Raw genomic sequence first — 17,947 nt, forward strand, 5'->3', positions numbered from 1 at the left:
TAATGCTAAACCTGCAGCAGCAGGCTCATGGAAGCAAATAGGGTATGATTCACTGTTTGCCATTCTGTAATCCCATTTGCCCATTTGACGTTTGCCCTATTGATTCTTTGGAGAAATCTGACATACCATTTTGCATTGATATTTTTTGCTAAATCTCAACGTTCTTCATGTCCTGATGGCAAATAGGTTGTTGATGTATGTGGCCCTTTATGCATTACCTGGTTTAGTGGCATGTTTCATTCTTCCTGCTAGGTTACAACTGGGACACTACTGTGATCGGCTGCTTGCAAATATTTTGTTGATTGGATGGTACATGTTTATGTGTGTGGTCCAATATTGATCCAGTATCAACTGTCAGGGTGTATGTTGTCACTGTAACTTCCAGGTCTCCTCATGAGTTAGTGGCAGCTAATCTTGTTTCAATTGGGTATTGTTTGTAGCAAAATTTGAGAGAAGCCATTGAGGACATGGTCACCTATACATGGATGGTCCCACCCTGTCACTGAAAACGTGTAATGAGACTTTCAACTGGGCAACCTTGGTGTGCTGAGTGAGAGAATGTCTCAGGTGTCTGGATCCGGCATGTGTCATTGCAACATTTCTACTCCAGTTGGCCTCTGTGGATGGTAATGTATCAGGAAACATCATAGCCTCTGTGCAGAAGTAAATGGCTGGTATTCAACACACGACTCATCTTTATCATTTGAAAAATGTTACTCAGCGTTTGAACAGTCAGGGTCCTCATATGTGTTACCTTTTCATGGACATTATCTGAGGTTTCTGGCTTTGATGGAGGCCATTTACACCATCATACACTATGGTCCTGGTCCACTGTCACACTTTGTAGTTTAGGCATTAATGAGGTCCAGACAACGGAAGGGCCAAGATTTGGCTATTCAAGGGCACTGTCACAAATCGGATGCAAATAACAGTCAGATGATGCAATACTATGTATTTGAGTATACATTGATGAGGCTAATTACAAATTAGTGTCTGAGGTACAAGAGATTTTGGACAGCACGTGTGGTCCATAGGTGGACCCCAGGTAGAGTGACCCACGGACAGGTGCCAGTCAGGCTGACAGGATGCTGGGTCAATCAGGAGCAAGTTCTTTCAGTAATTACATGATCACGTGTTCTGACTAGGACTGGTCAGAGGGAGCAGTAGACAGTTGAGATGTCACACTGTGTATGTCCTGTGTTGTTTTGAAGGTGACACATGAATCCTGATAAAGTTTTCTACGGCAACATTAGTGTCAAAGCTTAATGATGTAATAGCTCAAATTCAAACATGTATGCAGTAGGAGGCATCAGCAGGGACGGGGCATGTACATTTGGGTGGTGTGCATGGAGGGGATCACTGGTGTGGCCTCCATCTGTGTCTCACTAGTCCTGTCAGATGGGATTTGCTGATAAATTGCCTACAGTACCTTTCACAGAAGAATCAATCTACAGGTGATACCAGGCCTTATAAACTCCAAGCCAGTGTATTATATGAGCTGAGTTCCATGCAGTGAGATGGTAGTATGACAATGGTAGGCATAGGAAAGGGTGTGGCACACTGGATGACTCTTGTGAGTGTGTGTGTGTGTAGATGAGGGAATCTCAGTGTACACAAATCGGCATTCCAGGGACCTCTTCAGACAGGTGCGGTGTGAGCAGCTGCAAGTGTGTGTAATGTTTTTAGAAAAGGGCTGACATGTAGATGGGATGTGATGTGCTGGATGCTTGTCATAGGTGTAGCACTTGTGCTGTGTATGTTCTGCTTATGTGTAACTCTAGTGACAGATAGTCATTGCAATGATAGTAAGTAGTTGGAATTACTGTTGGCAAGAGTCTAGTACTACATTCCTGTTCCTGAAGCATTAGCATGTGAACTGCCTGATGTATGAGGCCTGTTTTCCCCTAGTTGAGTGATGGTGTTTTAGTTGTGTGCCATCTGCTGCGATGATCCATGATTACTACATGTATGTGAGTCATATGTGTGGTCCTCAGCTATTGCCCTTCAAAGGTGAACTGTACAGGATGTCTGTCATTTACATTGTGTGTGTATTTGACCATTGTATGGTGGCCATTACATTTGTGGTGTATTTTTTTGTGTTATGAGTGTTATATCATTCTTGCTCAATGAGACGACATTCTTCTTCAGATATTTCAAGCTAAAGGTGGGCAGAAATGAATAGGCCAAACCATGATGTAGTGTTTGTTATCAGTGTTTATTTACAATAGTGCATTAAGTGGTGATGGTGATAATTATGAAAAGAAATTATTTACAATCTGTTGGCGCCTACGCACTCCAGCAGCCGTGTTTGGTTGTTCCCCCTCCTGTTGCAGGCCAGCAACCTCCTCTTCTTCATCTTCAGGCATGTATGGGTCTGGTTCGAGGAGGGGAATGTTCCTTTTTACACAAATGTTGTGCAATATTGCACATGTGAGTATGATCCTACAGACCATCTCGGGGGAATATAGTAGGCTACCGCCAGTGATGTCAAGGCAGCGGAACCTTGACTTGAGGATCCCAAAGGTGCGCTCAACAATGCTGCATGTCCTCTTATGGGCGTCGTTGTATGCCCGCTCTGCAGCAGTACTTGGGTTCCCAAATGGTGTCATTAGCCATGGCTGGATGCCATACCCCTGATCAGCTGAAAGAAAAACACAGAATGGGATCATGTAGATGTAGCTGGCACTATTGAAAAGACCTTTAATGGCAGTAGTTGTCTTGTGTTGTCTGTGACTCTTTTGTGTACTAATGTGACATCCTATACTTGTAGACTATACAATCTGCATTGTGTTGTTTCCTTGGCTGAACGAGAGTTTGTCTGCTAACCGTTTGTCATCAATATGTTTTGGGATTTGCAGTACAGTGTGCCCTCCCTAGCATTGTGACTTGTGATACAGGTGTCCGTGTGTCTTCACTGAGGGTGAGATGATAGTTCCATGCACATTTAAATTTGGAAGTGTTGTTAACACGTTCATATCAAAGTACCCTGTACATCCCATACCTTGAAACTTATGCAATGTATTAATGTAAAGGTCATTGTGACACTTACAATTTGCAAGGTGACATTTAGGCAACCACACTCATTAATGTCTTCACATTAGGCTGTACAGTAAATTCCAATGTGTGACAGGTTCAATGGTGACTTAAGAAACATGGCTAGTGATGTAAGGACCTCAGTGTGTTCCTGTCTAGATGTTGCTGTTGTGGTGTATGTGTTGTGTGTCCTAGAGGGTTGCTGTGCAGTGTGTATATAAGTAGGTTTCTGTACTTACCAACAAGTTACCAACAAGACCATTGCCATACCGTCCATCCTGGAAGTGTTGGTTGATGGTGCTGTGACGGAAGATGAATGAGTCATGTACACTCCCAGGATATTTAGCCACGATGTTGCTGATCAATCCCTGGTGATCGACTATGGCCTGCACGTTGATTGAATGTGTGTGCTTCCTGTTGCGGTAGAGGTGTTCTGTTGCAGCAGGTGGCACAAGGCGTATGTGTGTGCGGTCGATTGCACCAAGGACGTGTGGGAAGCCACTGATTGCGTAGAACCCCTGTTTTGTTTCCTGCTGCTTCTGCAGTGTGTTAGGGAAGCAGATGTGGAGGGGTGTCAGGCGAATGATGGCATCCAGTACTTTTGGCAGAAATGCGGAGAATGATGGTTGTGATATTCCGCCAACCAGGGCACCAGTTGTTTGAAATGAGCCACTTGCCAGCAGGTGAAGTACGGCAAGCAGCTTTGTTTCTATTGGGATGGTGCAGGGTGTCACTAAAGTGGGGGCCAACTGCGGTTCAATGTTGCGCAGCAGCTGCTGAATGGCCTGCCAGTTCAACCGGTACCTCTGTATGATGTCGTGTTCCCTGAGGCCATGCAGGGTTGTTCTTGGGCGGAATATTCTCTCCTGCCTTCTGTGCTGCCTCTGGGGTCCCTGCTGGTGTTGTTGTAGCTGCTGTTGTTGCTGCTGGGCTCTGCGTCTACGTGCACGCTGGATAAAAATCACCTCCATGTCTCCCTGTTGCTGCTCTGCTGCTCTGCTGTTTGTTCTGTGTGTTCTGATTAAATACAGGTGTGTTTGCCCCATTTTAACGCCTGCCCTGACCCAGGCGTTAAATTTTGACGCAAATCGGGCTGTGCGTCATTTTTTTGCTCCGCCTCCCGGCCGAGAGTCATTTTTGCCCGGAAGCATAAATACGACGCATGGCCGTTCACGTCGTTTTTTGGACGGGAATGCCTACCCTGCATATCATTAACGCAGGGTGGGTTGCCGCATCCAAGAAATGACGCACACGGCGGAATTTTGTCATCCGCGGGCTCGGGCGTCAGAGTTTAAATATGGGGCAACGTTTGCGCTGATTGTGCGTCAAATATTTTGACGCACAATCGGCGCAAACGGAGTATAAATATGCCCCATAGTGTTTCAATCTGGGCGCAAGAAAGCATAGTGAAATTCTGAGAGTGACTATGCATAGGTAAGATTATTTTCTCTCATGGTTAATGACTCTTGTATACTATAACCACAAGACAGTGGGGCGATCTTTTCATAGTTCATGATTCATGTGAAAAATAAAAAATACTGATCTTCAACAGTTATAAAACATACATCTTATCTCAGTTTACAATGGACTTCTGTGACTGAGTGCACATTCACACTTGTCAATGTCCATGCACGTAAACAAGATTTTAAGTGAGTGTGAGCAACCTGTTGTACTTGTAATTTAAATAAATAACTACAGTACTGAAACACCTATTATAAAAATCCTCAGAAATTACAAAACAGAGCTGTTAGACTGGCACTAGGCAGTGGCGGCTCCTCCGTTTGGACGGAGGAGCGTCACACCCCCACCAGCAGCGACAGCTGCAAAACCTTTCCCAGAAAACCATCATCACCTTTGTTTATGATGGTTTTCTGGTAAAGGGGGTGGGGCCAGAGGGGTGACGTGCTTACAGCTGAATTACATAACTATATAATACTCAGACTGACCATAGGTCAGCCTTTTTTTAGCATACCTGCATACAGAACGTAGTGTACTGGTTGGGTTGTTCCCTATCTGTGGGCTGTAAAATGTAAATTGTACTTGAAGATCCGATTATCTTTCCGGGTTCTATCCTAGGGTTGTGGAATGATGTACTTATCATGGAAATAGCTATGACTTCAACCGTCTTCTGAAGTGCATCTGATCCAGAATGCTTCGAAATTTGGCAGGTAGTGAATACCAGAGCTTGGTGGCTTTTACTTAGAAATCAGTGCCCCCTATGCATTTCTCATGGTAGGGTGGTAAGCATGCCATTTCATATAGTTTTCCTAAGAATGGACCATTTGATATAGGTATGTAGCTTGCTAGGTCAGATGGGTCAAGGTTTTTTATTTTTGTTGAGGTTTTTAGCTTGTGTGGGAATCAACCTAGGTCCAGGAACTTGTTGTAAGCTTATATTTACCTCCCCTGCACAGGTTATGCTAGGAAATCTTTAAAGATTTGTGAAGGTACTGGGACAGACTGATCCTGATGATGTGTGTGTGATGATAACATTGAGGAAATCTTATTCTGAGAGGTATGGAAAGTATACAGTTATGAAAGGTTGCTTTCATCTCTTTCAGGCGTAGTTTGGGTTTTGCTGCCTGTGTTCTCTTTAATGCAATGTTCTTTCTTTCTAAGTTGTAGATGAATTCCATAGAGTTTTTATCACAGAAGTCTTGTGCTTGTGGTATCTCTGTTTTTTGACCATCTAGACTGTGGAACTCTGCTAGAATCTTTTGGAATCCGCTTAAGTTATATGTGTGAAATAGTGTTGTGTTTTTGTAATTCTGATTACTTTTCTGTAGTCTCTGTTATAATGGTATATTGTGATTTTGTCTTTCCTTCTATTGATTGTTTCCATTTCCATTGTAGTATAATGAATTGTTTGCATTCACATTTTTTGAAGTTATCATCATTCCATGTGATCTTTGTTTTCTGGCCCTAAGCCCTGTCCAGGGCCTAACAGGGAGAAACAGGCAGCACACTTAACCTGACACCCTTTGCCTGGGCACCTCTGCTAGGTGACCTAAACCTCTGTTTAAGTAATCCTAGTGATCAGATGACCTAAGCCAATCGGAACCCGAGCCCTAGGAACCAATATCAGGCCATGCCCTAAGCCCTACCAAATAGAATAAATAGAATCCCTAGCCCTGGGAAACACTAGAGGCCAATCCATAAACCCTAACCCGTAGATGCTCTAGCCCTGGGAGTCAGTAGGAGCTAATACAATGTGTGCAAAGGGTGGATAAAAAGCACAAAAGCAATTCAGATAAATTATAAAGGTCTGATTTAGACTTGCATAAACATAGAAAATTCTCCAATTTATGGAGGAGGTACAGTATCCGTAGGATTATCCAATGGCAGAATTTCTGCCGCCTTAGACGGAGGAATGCTGAGGAAATGTTGCTGATGGATCCTTATCCGGAGTCAGCAATTCCTCCAGACATTAAAGAATTATCACTTACCACCATTCCAAAGTACTTAAGGTGCGGAGAGAGTATTTATAATAAAGATAAATGTATTACTAAAAACGTTGCAGGAAGCAAGATGGAGAAGAACTTAAAAAATGGGCTTTAACCATTTTCAGTTGCAGCCACTGGTAAACCAAAATATCATTAATTAAAGGGACTGGTGAAAGTTTACCTGCAAGGTATATGGGTCTGTTCAGTCAGTGAGAGCAAGGCTGTCGGGAAACAATGACCATGAATTCCCAGTAAGGCATTGTGGATCATATCAGATAAGACCATGCATTGTTTAAAGTAAACTAAGGAGGCTGATAAAAGAGTCTTTTGCTGTACTGATTTTGTCTCAGCGAGGTAGAGGTGGGAGGCCATTATCAGTAGGGTGACCATGAGCCTGCACATGATGGCCATCTGCACTGCCATGAGCTACGGCTCACTAAATGACAAGTGGTCCAGATGCCACTGGTGGGGGCAGACATGGGTGGCCTTCTGAGCAGATGTATAGCAGAGATACTGACACAAAAGTATTCTCCACGGTAGGTGACTTCAGGTACAGTTTCTGGAATGCAGACCCAGGCAGAAGATATGGGCAAGGAGACAAGGTTGGCTTGGTGTGCCAGGGTGGTCACAGTTCAACTTATATCCTGCTTCACAGGTTACTTGACTTCAAGCGTGTGCTGCTTGAGGGCAGTCAGCAAGAAGGCAAAAGGGCTTTTTCATGTTCTAGCCCACCAAACGGTAGTGATAGGTTGTCTCCAAGAGATGAGGACATTAGTTTCCAAAATAAAAAATCCTGCTTTATTCTTAACTGAGTGCTGAAGCTCAATAACAAGGCAATAGGGCCTGATCATGAGTGTCCCTTATAATTCCAACCCCTGTATAAGTGTCCTAGTTACATTGCCCTCGTTAATTACAACAACCTGTTAGAATTCACTAGGTAAACCTTCTGAAATGTTAATGGGAAAATGGCCCAGAAATTGCCAGTACGTGCGGATTTTGATGCGTAACCGTTGTTCCTCACTATTTTGGGTGTGGGGAAGGGGAACCTAAAATAGGTGCTATTTCTTGCACCTGGTTTATTTGAACTTTGCAGTGTCAGATATTGTCAGGTGCAGTAATGCCAACTATCCCGTCGGGCCACTGCAATTAGCTCCTAATTGACTCTTTCACTTTTATGAGGTGGCTAAAGAAAGTCTAGCTTAAAAGGATAATTATTTTGTGTCAGAGTCTGTGATGGGTGTTGAAGCCAATGAGATTTAGGCCTCGACTACGAGAACCTCAGCGTTTTATGACTCCCTTACAAACACCTACTTGTGCAGGTGCCACAATTGCAAGAGATGATTAGGAAACAGGGGTTGCCCTTTACAATACCTAGAGCCTGGGGCATATGCTGGGCGCATAGCAACAGTTTCATGTAATAAGATTTTTTTTGTTTTACACATTTCAACAGAAATCAATTGATGAGAATTTTGAAAATTTAAAATCACAATAAATGAAGCAGAGAGACACTAAAACAAGAATCCCAATGTTTTGCTGCTATGCAAAAAGTGCTCAGTGCTCAAGAGTGCACACTCAATGATAGATGGCAAACAAATATGCAGTGCGTACACAAATAAAATGAGCCTACTTAGCAGGAAGCCATGTATGAAACTGGCACCGCAAACGCAGGGATTTAGAGTTTGGCGGAGGGGGTACACTTTCACAAACTTGACGGATATACCGCCTGCCGAATTACAAGTTCCATAGACTATAATGGAATTGTAATACAGTGGACGGGATATCTGTCACGTTTATGACAGAGTAACTCCCTCCGCCAAACTCTAAATCAGACCCTAAATCTTAGAGGGAAATTCCCGCTAGTGATTAAGAATCAGTCACTCAAGTTACTTCAATTCACAAGGCAAAGCATCAAGAATTATTCTGCTGCACGGCTGATAATCATTCACCCAGACTGTGTCACAGTGGAACAGCTGCAACAAGCAGCATCCTGATGAGCAAGGAGATCTCCTTGCTCATCTGGATGCCACTGAAATTGATTCATACATGAGTTGCTGCTCTGAATGAATTTTAACAGTCCTGATGACAGTGCTTAATTTGTGCTTGTTGTTTCCGGTGCGTAGCACCAGCACTTATTTTTGAGGGACGGTACTTATTCTTCTGCCTCAAGCATTTGCTGCAAGCAAAAGACACATATGGGAAAGACGGAGGAAGAGAAAAATGAAAAGGCTTCACAATGGGAGAAAGCAGAAAGCTGCAAGAGTGAGCTGAAGGGGAAGGGAGTGGCTTTAAATGGATTGAAGAGGCCCGAGATAGCTTCAGGATTACGCTGCCTCAGTATTCCCTGTTCGCACATTTAATTGCAGCAGCTGCTTGTTTAAGAAGAGGGCTTTGAGCACGGTACGTTTTTATTTACAAATTAAGCACTGCCTGATGATGACCCATAACATGGCTAGGGTTCAAACGTTGCTGGTATAAAGGATGAATGGAACCTTTATGATTATATCCAATGATGGACTGATAAATGAATGGACATTAAGGAACATCAATTATCTACTCCTTGGGTTCCTTTGCACATTGTATTTGTGCACACACTGCATTATTTGTTTGCAATTTATCACTGTGTGAACTCTCACAAGCACTGAGTACCTTTTGTGTAGCAGTAAACATTTGTAATACTTCATTTGTCACTATGCTTCATTTATTTTGTTTTGAAATTTTCTAAATTGTCATCTATAGATTTTTTTAAATAGAAATCTGCAAAAGAACAAATTTCTTATTACATAAAACCGTTGTTGCTTGTCTAACTATTGCAAGTGGTGGCAATTTTAACACAGTTGTGCCATGAAGTCCACATCCCTGGAGTTTTGCTCAGTGAGATATTAGCAGATCAAGCCTAACAGAATTTAAGGTGTGAAATAGATCCACTAAATACAGAGACATGCAGATTTTATTGTGGAAAGCACCTAAATCCACGTGTTATTTCCTATTTTTAAGGGCTAAACGTGTAACAGGTGACAATTACCCTGGATCTTTAGCGAGGGGTGGTTGAGTCCTTGGAGCTCTTGACAGGGTCCCAGACATTAAGCAGAATTTTGCCTTAATGTCTACTCTGCACAATATGACCTTGTAGAGACTCTATTAGCAGCAGGCATTGTAATGTCACAACTCACTAGTAATAAGGTATTACAGTACAGTAGCAATATTACAAATAGATTGTAATAAGAAAGCTAGAGAAAGGCTTCTACAATATGATTGCTGGTTTCTATGTATTATATATCTGATAGCATCTGCCCCACAGGGCCTCTCAATCTCGTTCCCATGTTGCTAACCTTAGGTCTTCCCTCTCCACAGGTCCAGCTCCTCCTGCAGCCCCTCGACCTGTCCCTTGAGGCGCTCGCCGATGTTCGTGACATAATGCTAGAAAACATGGACCGGGGGCTGAAGAAGGAGGGCGCAGCCAGCTCCGCCCTGAAAATGCTGCCCACCTACGTCCGCTCTACTCCTGATGGAACCGGTAAGTCTGTGCAGGCCAGGGGTGAGGTAGGTGAATTAGGGGACAGCTTTCTGACGTCAGGTAGCATAATAGCGACTGTAGGCAATCTGAGTCCGTAACTTCTCTATTCAAAGAAGCGCAGGTGAGTTTTTCTCATGGGCCTTGTTCCCTAAGTAGCTGCGAAAAGCAGATGAAGAGTATTTTCCAAGTGCAGGACATTTGTAGAGACGCAGTGAATTTGTGAACACGCAAATTTGTGGAGACTCAAGCTTCTCCGGAGGACTCTATCGTCTCCAAATGCGCAAGAGTTCGTTCCAAAGTTTCACAACGTGTGTGAATCAGCTAGAAATGTAAAAATGCAAGAAGTCTGGGAATCGAGCAGGCCTTCGCGCTGAATTTCACAAAAGGAGAAGTGGTTAAACATACCATGGATGTTGTTACACTAAGAAACCCGCTGAATGTAATTATTTCAGTTTGTTTTGTATGGCACCTACACGCCACCAGACTGCGCTCCAGCGAGCCTGGCCACGCCTTTAAATTGCAGAACTAGTCAAACACTGCGTAGGTGGCCACGGCAGGTGTGATACGGGCATTTTATAACCCTCACGACTGCCAGCACTTTCAGTCAAGGGTTTGTTCCAGGATGCCATGGACAGAAGTGGACCCTCTATCTGCCTTTTGAATTGTAACATACAGCAATAATCAGGGTTGAGGGAGCACTTCAGGGACTACACCTGCTGCAGTAATGGAAACTAGGTCCCAGAGCGTTGTTGACAGAGAACACCAAGGAAGGGTTAGGTTACAGGGACGTTATAGTTAGGTTCTGAATTTACTTCTACAAAAGCTTAGAAATTCAGCAGATATAGGGGGTCAGGGCCAATGACCACGGAAGCACCGCCAACAGGCTGGCGGTGCTTCCTGGCCAATTCTGACCGCGGCGGTAAAGCCACGGTCAGAAAAGGTAAACCGGCGGTTTCCCGCCGGTTTTCCCCTGACCAAAGGAATCCTCCATGGTGCGCTGCAAGCAGCGCCCCCATGGGGATTCCGACCCCCTTCCCGCCAGCCTGTTCCTGGCGGTTTACACCGCTAGGAACAGGCTGGCGGGAACGGGTGTCGTGGGGCCCCTGGGGGCCCCTGCACTGCCCATGCCATTGGCATGGGCAGTGCAGGGGCCCCCTAACAGGGCCCCAGCAAGATTTTCAGTGTCTGCTTGGCAGACACTGAAAATCGCGACGGGTGCCACTGCACCCGTCGCACCCCAGCAACTCCGCCGGCTCCATTCGGAGCCGGCTTCATCGTTGCTGGGTCTTTCCCGCTGGGCCGGCGGGCGGCCTTTTGGCGGTCGCCCGCCGGCCCAGCGGGAAAGTCAGAATGACCGCTGCGGTCATTTGACCGCGGTGCGGTCTTTTGGCGACCGCCGCCCGCCGGGGTCGGAATGACCCCCATAGTTATTTCGACCGTGCGCGTCGAGTGTTGGCCACATGTCCTGTCTCCCTTGGACTGGCAAAAGGTGTGAGAGCGTGTCTCTGGGTGTGAGAGTGGGTGTGGGTGTGACAGTGTCTGACTGGGTGTAAGAGTAGGTGTGAGAGGGTCTATGACAGGTGTGAGAGTGAATGTGGGAGTGTCTGTCCGGGTGTGAGAGTAGGTGTGAGAGTGAGTCTCTGGGTGTGAGAGTAGGTGTGAGGGTGTCCGTGAGTGGGTGTGTGAGGGTCTGTGTGGGTCTGTGAGTGGGTGTGTCAGAGTCTGTGTGGGTCTGTGAAAGGGTGCATGAGCCTAAGTGGGTCTGTGAGTGTAGATGTGGGTGTGTCAGTAACTGAATGAGTGACTCGCCACAAGGAACCACACCTGCCTGTTTATCTAACAGGAGTCCACAGTTTTGCACAGAATTTCTACCAAACTGAAGTAATTTCTACTGGTTAATTAGCAAGTGCTACCTTGTTGGGTAAATGTCCAGTGTGTATTCTACACTACAGCTGACTAATGGACCACAAGGAAATGCCTCCAGCGACCTTGTGTGTGTTTGTTCCTTGTATGTCTTTCTCCAGAATTCTGTGATAACATGAATCCTGCTACAGATAGAAGAACAAGACTACAAAGATGTAAATCTCCACCAAACCAGGGTGCTCCTCTTATCTATTTGATGTAAGTGCTTCGTTGTTTTGTGGAGAAGTCCTCATATTCCTCGGTATCAAGAATGCCTCACCAAAACTGTCAATAAACAGACTGGGGGGCATCTTGGTAAGCTTTACATCATCCTGATAAAAGGCAGGAGGAGCTTTGCATACTACTAAGGTGGACAGTGCAGGGCCAAGCAGGTGGAACTTGTAGGTGATTTGCACATTTGCATCTCTGTAATAATTTAAAGGGAGTGGGGAGGTGGGGGCTGTGGAAGCAGAGGTGGGGGCTGTGTTTGCTCTGACTTGGCAGGAGCTGTCGAAGCTCCTGCCAAGTCAGAGCAAACAGCTATGTCCTGAGGGTGGGCACCCAGGGACAGAGCAGGAGCTAGCCCTTGGCAGGGTGGTGGTCTCCAGGGCCATTATTGGCTCCACGACGGGGGCCATGTGAAATATAAAAACAAACATAACAAATTTTAGTTAAAACTAGACCTCTAAAATATTGTATACATTGGAAAAAGAAAAAGGAAGAAAAGGAGATAATAGGAGGAAAGAAGAGAAAAGTAAAGAGAGGGGAGAAGCGCAACATGTACTTACAAGACATATCAATATAAATGTACTGCCTATTCTTCACTTGAGTTTAGACCATGGGGAACCAAAATGTCGAAATCTAGGATATATTTAGATTCCAGAATAAGTAATTTGTTTTGTTTATCCCCGCCTCTGATGTTTTGTCCCATATCATCAGTTACCATAACTCTCATTAGCATTACCACGATGGGTTTCTGCAAAATATCTAGCAACCCGATACTGTTTGTTATTGTTTTTGATACCTCTCACGTGTCCCAATACTCTCTTCTTGGCTTTATGAATTGTACTGCTCACGCATAGCTTATCACATGGGCATATCAATCAGTAAATACAATATTCCATATTGCATGTGTATGGTTTGTTGATGTGATTATATTTCTGTCTGATGGAGATCCACAGCGTGTTGCAATTTTTACTTTATATACAAGCCTTACATTTCATACATCAATAAAAACCTCTTGTGGTCTGAGATCTATTACTGATAGTATTCTGGGAAGTGGTTAGATTACTGCTCAAATTTTCATGTAATGATGTGCTCTTTCAAAAAGTAATTTGAGGTGTATTGTGCACAAATGTAGCTATGTGAACATCTGTCTTAAGTACATCTCAGTATTTGTTAAATATTTTACGTATCTGGAGGGCCTGAAGAGAAAATGTAGTGATTAATATGATTGTCTCCTCATTTTCAGAAGGCAAGTACTGTGAATAAAGTAGTCACGTTCCATCCAAAGCGCCCACCCAATTAATATCCTGCTGGATCATTTTCAGGCTGTAACCTCTTTCTTTAAATCTCTCTGACATTATCTGCTTTTCACTTTCAAAGTCAGATATTGTACTTCAAATTCTTCTAGCTCTAAGCAGTTCCCCATACGGGATGCTGTAAACCAGACATTTAGGGTGTGTGCTAGTGGCAAATAGTAAGCTGTTACCCGCCGTAGGTTTACGGTGTAATCTTATGATGATTTTAGCATCCCCCACATAATCCTCCACATCTTGAGCCATAGAAGCTACACTCTACTCTACGCTGCCCAGGTCCCATCCTGCTTTCCTGAGTTGTTATAATACCTAGAAGAGGTGGCCATGGTGTGGCTGAGCATAGCACAGCAACAATACTTTGGTGAACCCTTTACTGAGGAGGAAGTCCTGCGCTCCATTGACGCTTTGGACTGTTCCGGGACACCTGGGTCAAACAGGTTTACCGGTATTTTTTTACAAAATGTACAAAAGTCTCCTGGTTCCTCACCTACTCGACATATATCAGGAGGCCTTGGAGTATGGGGTGCTCCCACCCACCCTCTGGGAAGCAGTGATTTTACTGTTGTTAAAAAACAGGTAAAGATCCCACACTTTGTGGTTCATATAGCCCCTATCTTTACTAAACTTCTGGCAAAACCACTTGCCAATTGGTTGTCTCTGCTCCTGGATAAGGTTATTTCACCAGTCCAGTCGGGATTTATGCCCCACAGATCCACATCCATCATCCTACGCACGGTCTTAGTGACTCTCTACAGAGTCTCCCCTAGGGCCCCTGCTGCAGTCGCCCTACTGGGTGCAGAGATGGCCTATGACTAATTGGAATGGCCTTTCTTACAAGCCACCTTCCGTAAGTTGGACGTGCCCTTTGGCTTCACTTCCTTGATAACGTTGCTGTATTCTTCCCCGACTGTACGGCTTCGCATTATTGGTAAGCTGAAAGCAGACTTTCCTATCACTAGAGGAATGAGACAGGGCTGCCCCCTCTCGCCCCTCCTCGTGTCCGTCACGTACAAGACAGACATCTGCACAGAGGACTGCAATTCAAAACAGGTCCCTTGCTGGTCTCCCTTTATGCGGACGACATCCTCCTGTTTCTCCGACACCCTAATGCAAACCTGGATCCAGTGCTATGGGAGATAGCCCGATTTGGGAATTTTTCAGAGCTAGGGATGAACTGGAACAAATCAGAATTGTTCCCTCTTACAGAAACAACCACTCCCGTCACCTGTGAGTTCCCACTCTCCTGGTGTGAAGACCAGGTCAAATACTTAGACATCTACGTACACAGAGATCGTGAACAAATAATCCACCTCAATTATGGTCCCGCATTGGATAAACTAAACACTCTGATAGACTGCTGCATCCGCGTCCCACTGCCCATGGAGGGTCATATTGCCTTGAATAAAATGGTAGTACTCATACGATTTTTATATCTGTTTGTCAATATTCCGATCCCCCTACAAACTCTTTTTTCAAAACGCTTCTGTGCTCCCTGACACAACTGATATGACCTGGCAGACGCCCACGCATACGCTGGGAAAAACAAACCCTTCTGTATGAGCGTGGGGGCTTTGGTGTTCCTCATATCAATTATACTATTAAACTCCACAATGCCACTATGCATAATATTGGTACCACCCCGATCTAAGGTTGCCATACACTAACCTGGAAAAGCATCTGGGTTACATAGCTGCTTGCAGTCTCTACTACCTTTTGGTGTCCCACTAGACCACACGGAAGTTCAACTCCTGGCCACAACTTGCTGGGCGTGTCGCCGGTTGGTGCGCTTGCTAGCATGCATCCTGCTTTACTCATCAGCCCTCCCCCTGAGGGATTACCCATGGCTTCCAATTCCACAAGAAAAATTGGTGCATCTCACCCTCCGCTCCCATAACCTTATCACCATGGGCAATGTATTCTCACGGACCTGAGATGTCCGCTTCAGGACTGCAACCAAAATGGTTCACTTTGTTTTTAGCCATTTGCAGAGTTTGTTCCGAGCATTACTCCCCACTTACCCACTCGCACCAGCAGACTTTGCACCCCTTACTCTGATCATCACTGGGATTCGTGCCAAAAATCTCCATGCTATATCACACCTGCCTTGCTCTCCTTCCAGTTCAGGATGGGAAGGTACGGGAGGCATGGGAAGCAGAACTGGGACATCAGTTACCTGACAAAGTATGGAACGCATGTTGCTCCTAGACACGTACAGTATCTCCTAATCATAGACATAAGCTTATTCATTACAAATTCCTCCATAGAATTTAATTGACAACTAGGGCCCTGGCCAAATTCGATCCCAGATGCCCCTCCACTTGTTTGAAATATACTACCAAAAACACCAACTTTGTACACAACATGGACATGTGACCGGGTGTTGATAACCTAGAGGGAGGTCTTTAGTATCCTCTCATCGATGCTGGATGTCTTGGTCATTCCTGATCCTCTGATGGCCCTTCTTGGCTATGTGGTGACTATTGCTAAACCTCTGTGGCACTATACAGCCATAGCTCCCCTACTGGCTAAACATGAAATAGCCTTACATTGGGGCTCTAAGACTCCTCCCACAACACGGGCATGGCTTCCTAGTCTTGTATTCCTTGACACAACTAGTGAGGTCTATGGCTCCCTGCAACCACTTACGTCAAGCCGAAAGACATCTGGCAGCCCCAGTGTTTACCTGTTAACGCTCGAGGACCCAGAGCCTTCAGACACACAGAAACGCTGTCATTCTCCGACTCATGTTCCACCCTCCCCTTTACCTAGCAAATTGTCACACACTAACTCTTCAACCTCATAGTGCTGATCGAATCTAGACACCCACTATTGTGCTGTATTAGCCTGCGGATGTTTTATCACCGCATAACCTACCTCATGTATTAATGATTCAGATGTATCACAATTGATGCTCCATGTGTTGTTATCATGGTGTGGTGCTTATTTGTTTTATGGTTGAAAAATAAAAAAAAACAATTTAGAAAAAAAACTTAGAAAACATCCAGCACAATCTGAAGCACTTAGACAATCATCTCGATTGGCTGCCAGCACTTGAAACCAGGAAGAGCTGGCAGCCATCTTGGGACTCAGCTTTAGCTGATTCCCACAATTTAAAAAAAAAAGACGGGAGGCCAGGGTAGAGGTACGCTGACCTCTCAGGTCTGGTGCAGAAGTTACAGGGGGACCCCTGACAGAGCTAAAAAAAAGTGCAGGCTCCCGTGCTTGTCTTTTAGAAGCCCTGGGGTCGGTCATGTCCCGTACGCATCTACATTTACTATGTGGGGGGGTCCATAGTGCCCCCCGCAGCCATGGGGACCGCCACCTCCTCGGGGCATTATCAATATTCAATGTGGGGGGCCATAGCCCTCTGCAGTTCCAGGGACCGCCGCCTCCCTGAGGCATTGCTAAATCAGAATGCAGGGGGGCCCCGCACCCTCCACTCTCCCAGGAACCGCCATCTCCCTGGGCCATTATCAGTATTTAATGCAGGGGATGACTGCCCCCTATGGCACCCCTGGGGACCGCCACCACCCCGGGGCATTACAAAATCAGAATGCGGGGGCCGCCCGGCCCCACTGGAGGTGGAGAGATGGAGAGGTGGGGAGCCAGCTGGGACTGCAGGGGCCTTCAGGCTCCCCTCATGGTCCCCTCATGGTCCCCAACATTGTGACCAGCTCACATGGCTGGGCCCCACATGGCACTCATCCCCCACAAAAAACTAAATAATTAGGCCAGGGATGCTTTCCAAGATTTGTCTGGGGAAGGGGGCCGCACAGCCCCCCTCCCCAAAACAATATTTAGGCCAGGCCTAGGGGAATGTGGTCACCGGGGGCGCGATCAGCCTGGGGAGGGGGGCTGGGCTGGGCTGAACCCTTCCCCCTGAAAAAAAATATTTCGTCTGGGTCCTGGGGGATGGGTAGATAAGTGTGTAGGTTGTTGTGGTTGTGTCATGCGTGGGTGCAGTGTCAATGGTGTGTGTATGTTGTGTCATGAATGTATGTCAATGTATGTTTTTGGCCTGTATGAGCAGTGTTGTGTTAAAATTATAACGGATGATGGTGTGTTTGTGATGTGCTGTGTAGTGTGTAGTGCAGGGAGAAACATGGCAAAGGGCCAGTGTGTGTCACTTACCTCTATTCTATAGCCCCTGCAATTGTACAAAGTCCATTGCGTCCCGCTGCCATCTCCCTCTTTCAGCAGTCCATCGCCAGTGCTCTTCTTGCAGAGCTGTAACATTTAAATACGGTGGGAGGAACACTGTTGACTTGACGGTCTTCTCAGGTCCACTGCCGACGTGGCGTGGTGGTAACACCGCCAAGATCTAAATCAGGCCCTTAGTTTTGGTGTACCGTCCGCTGCAGAACTTTTCCACAACACCATATGATACATCATACAACCTGTTTTAAATGCATTCAATTATAGTGATGGCATATTCGTTTTTGTAGCTACCCAGCACAATAAAGCCCTCACTCAAGTATGTCAATTACTCAATGATGCACTTTTAACCTTAAATGCAG

General features: G+C 45.4%; 1 protein-coding gene across 1 annotated transcript in view; it reads left to right on the forward strand.

The window, feature by feature from the left end:
* The window catches only part of HK3 (hexokinase 3), a 296,343-nt gene that overhangs the window by 46,971 nt on the left and 231,425 nt on the right, over positions 1-17,947 (forward strand). Inside the window, exon 3 of the mRNA XM_069244551.1 lies at positions 9,828-9,990. Coding sequence (XP_069100652.1) covers positions 9,828-9,990 — 163 coding nt within the window. The remainder of the gene's footprint in view (positions 1-9,827; positions 9,991-17,947) is intronic.

Source organism: Pleurodeles waltl, chromosome 7 (assembly GCF_031143425.1).
Source record: "Pleurodeles waltl isolate 20211129_DDA chromosome 7, aPleWal1.hap1.20221129, whole genome shotgun sequence".
In the NCBI taxonomy this organism is placed as follows: Eukaryota; Metazoa; Chordata; class Amphibia; order Caudata; family Salamandridae; genus Pleurodeles; species Pleurodeles waltl.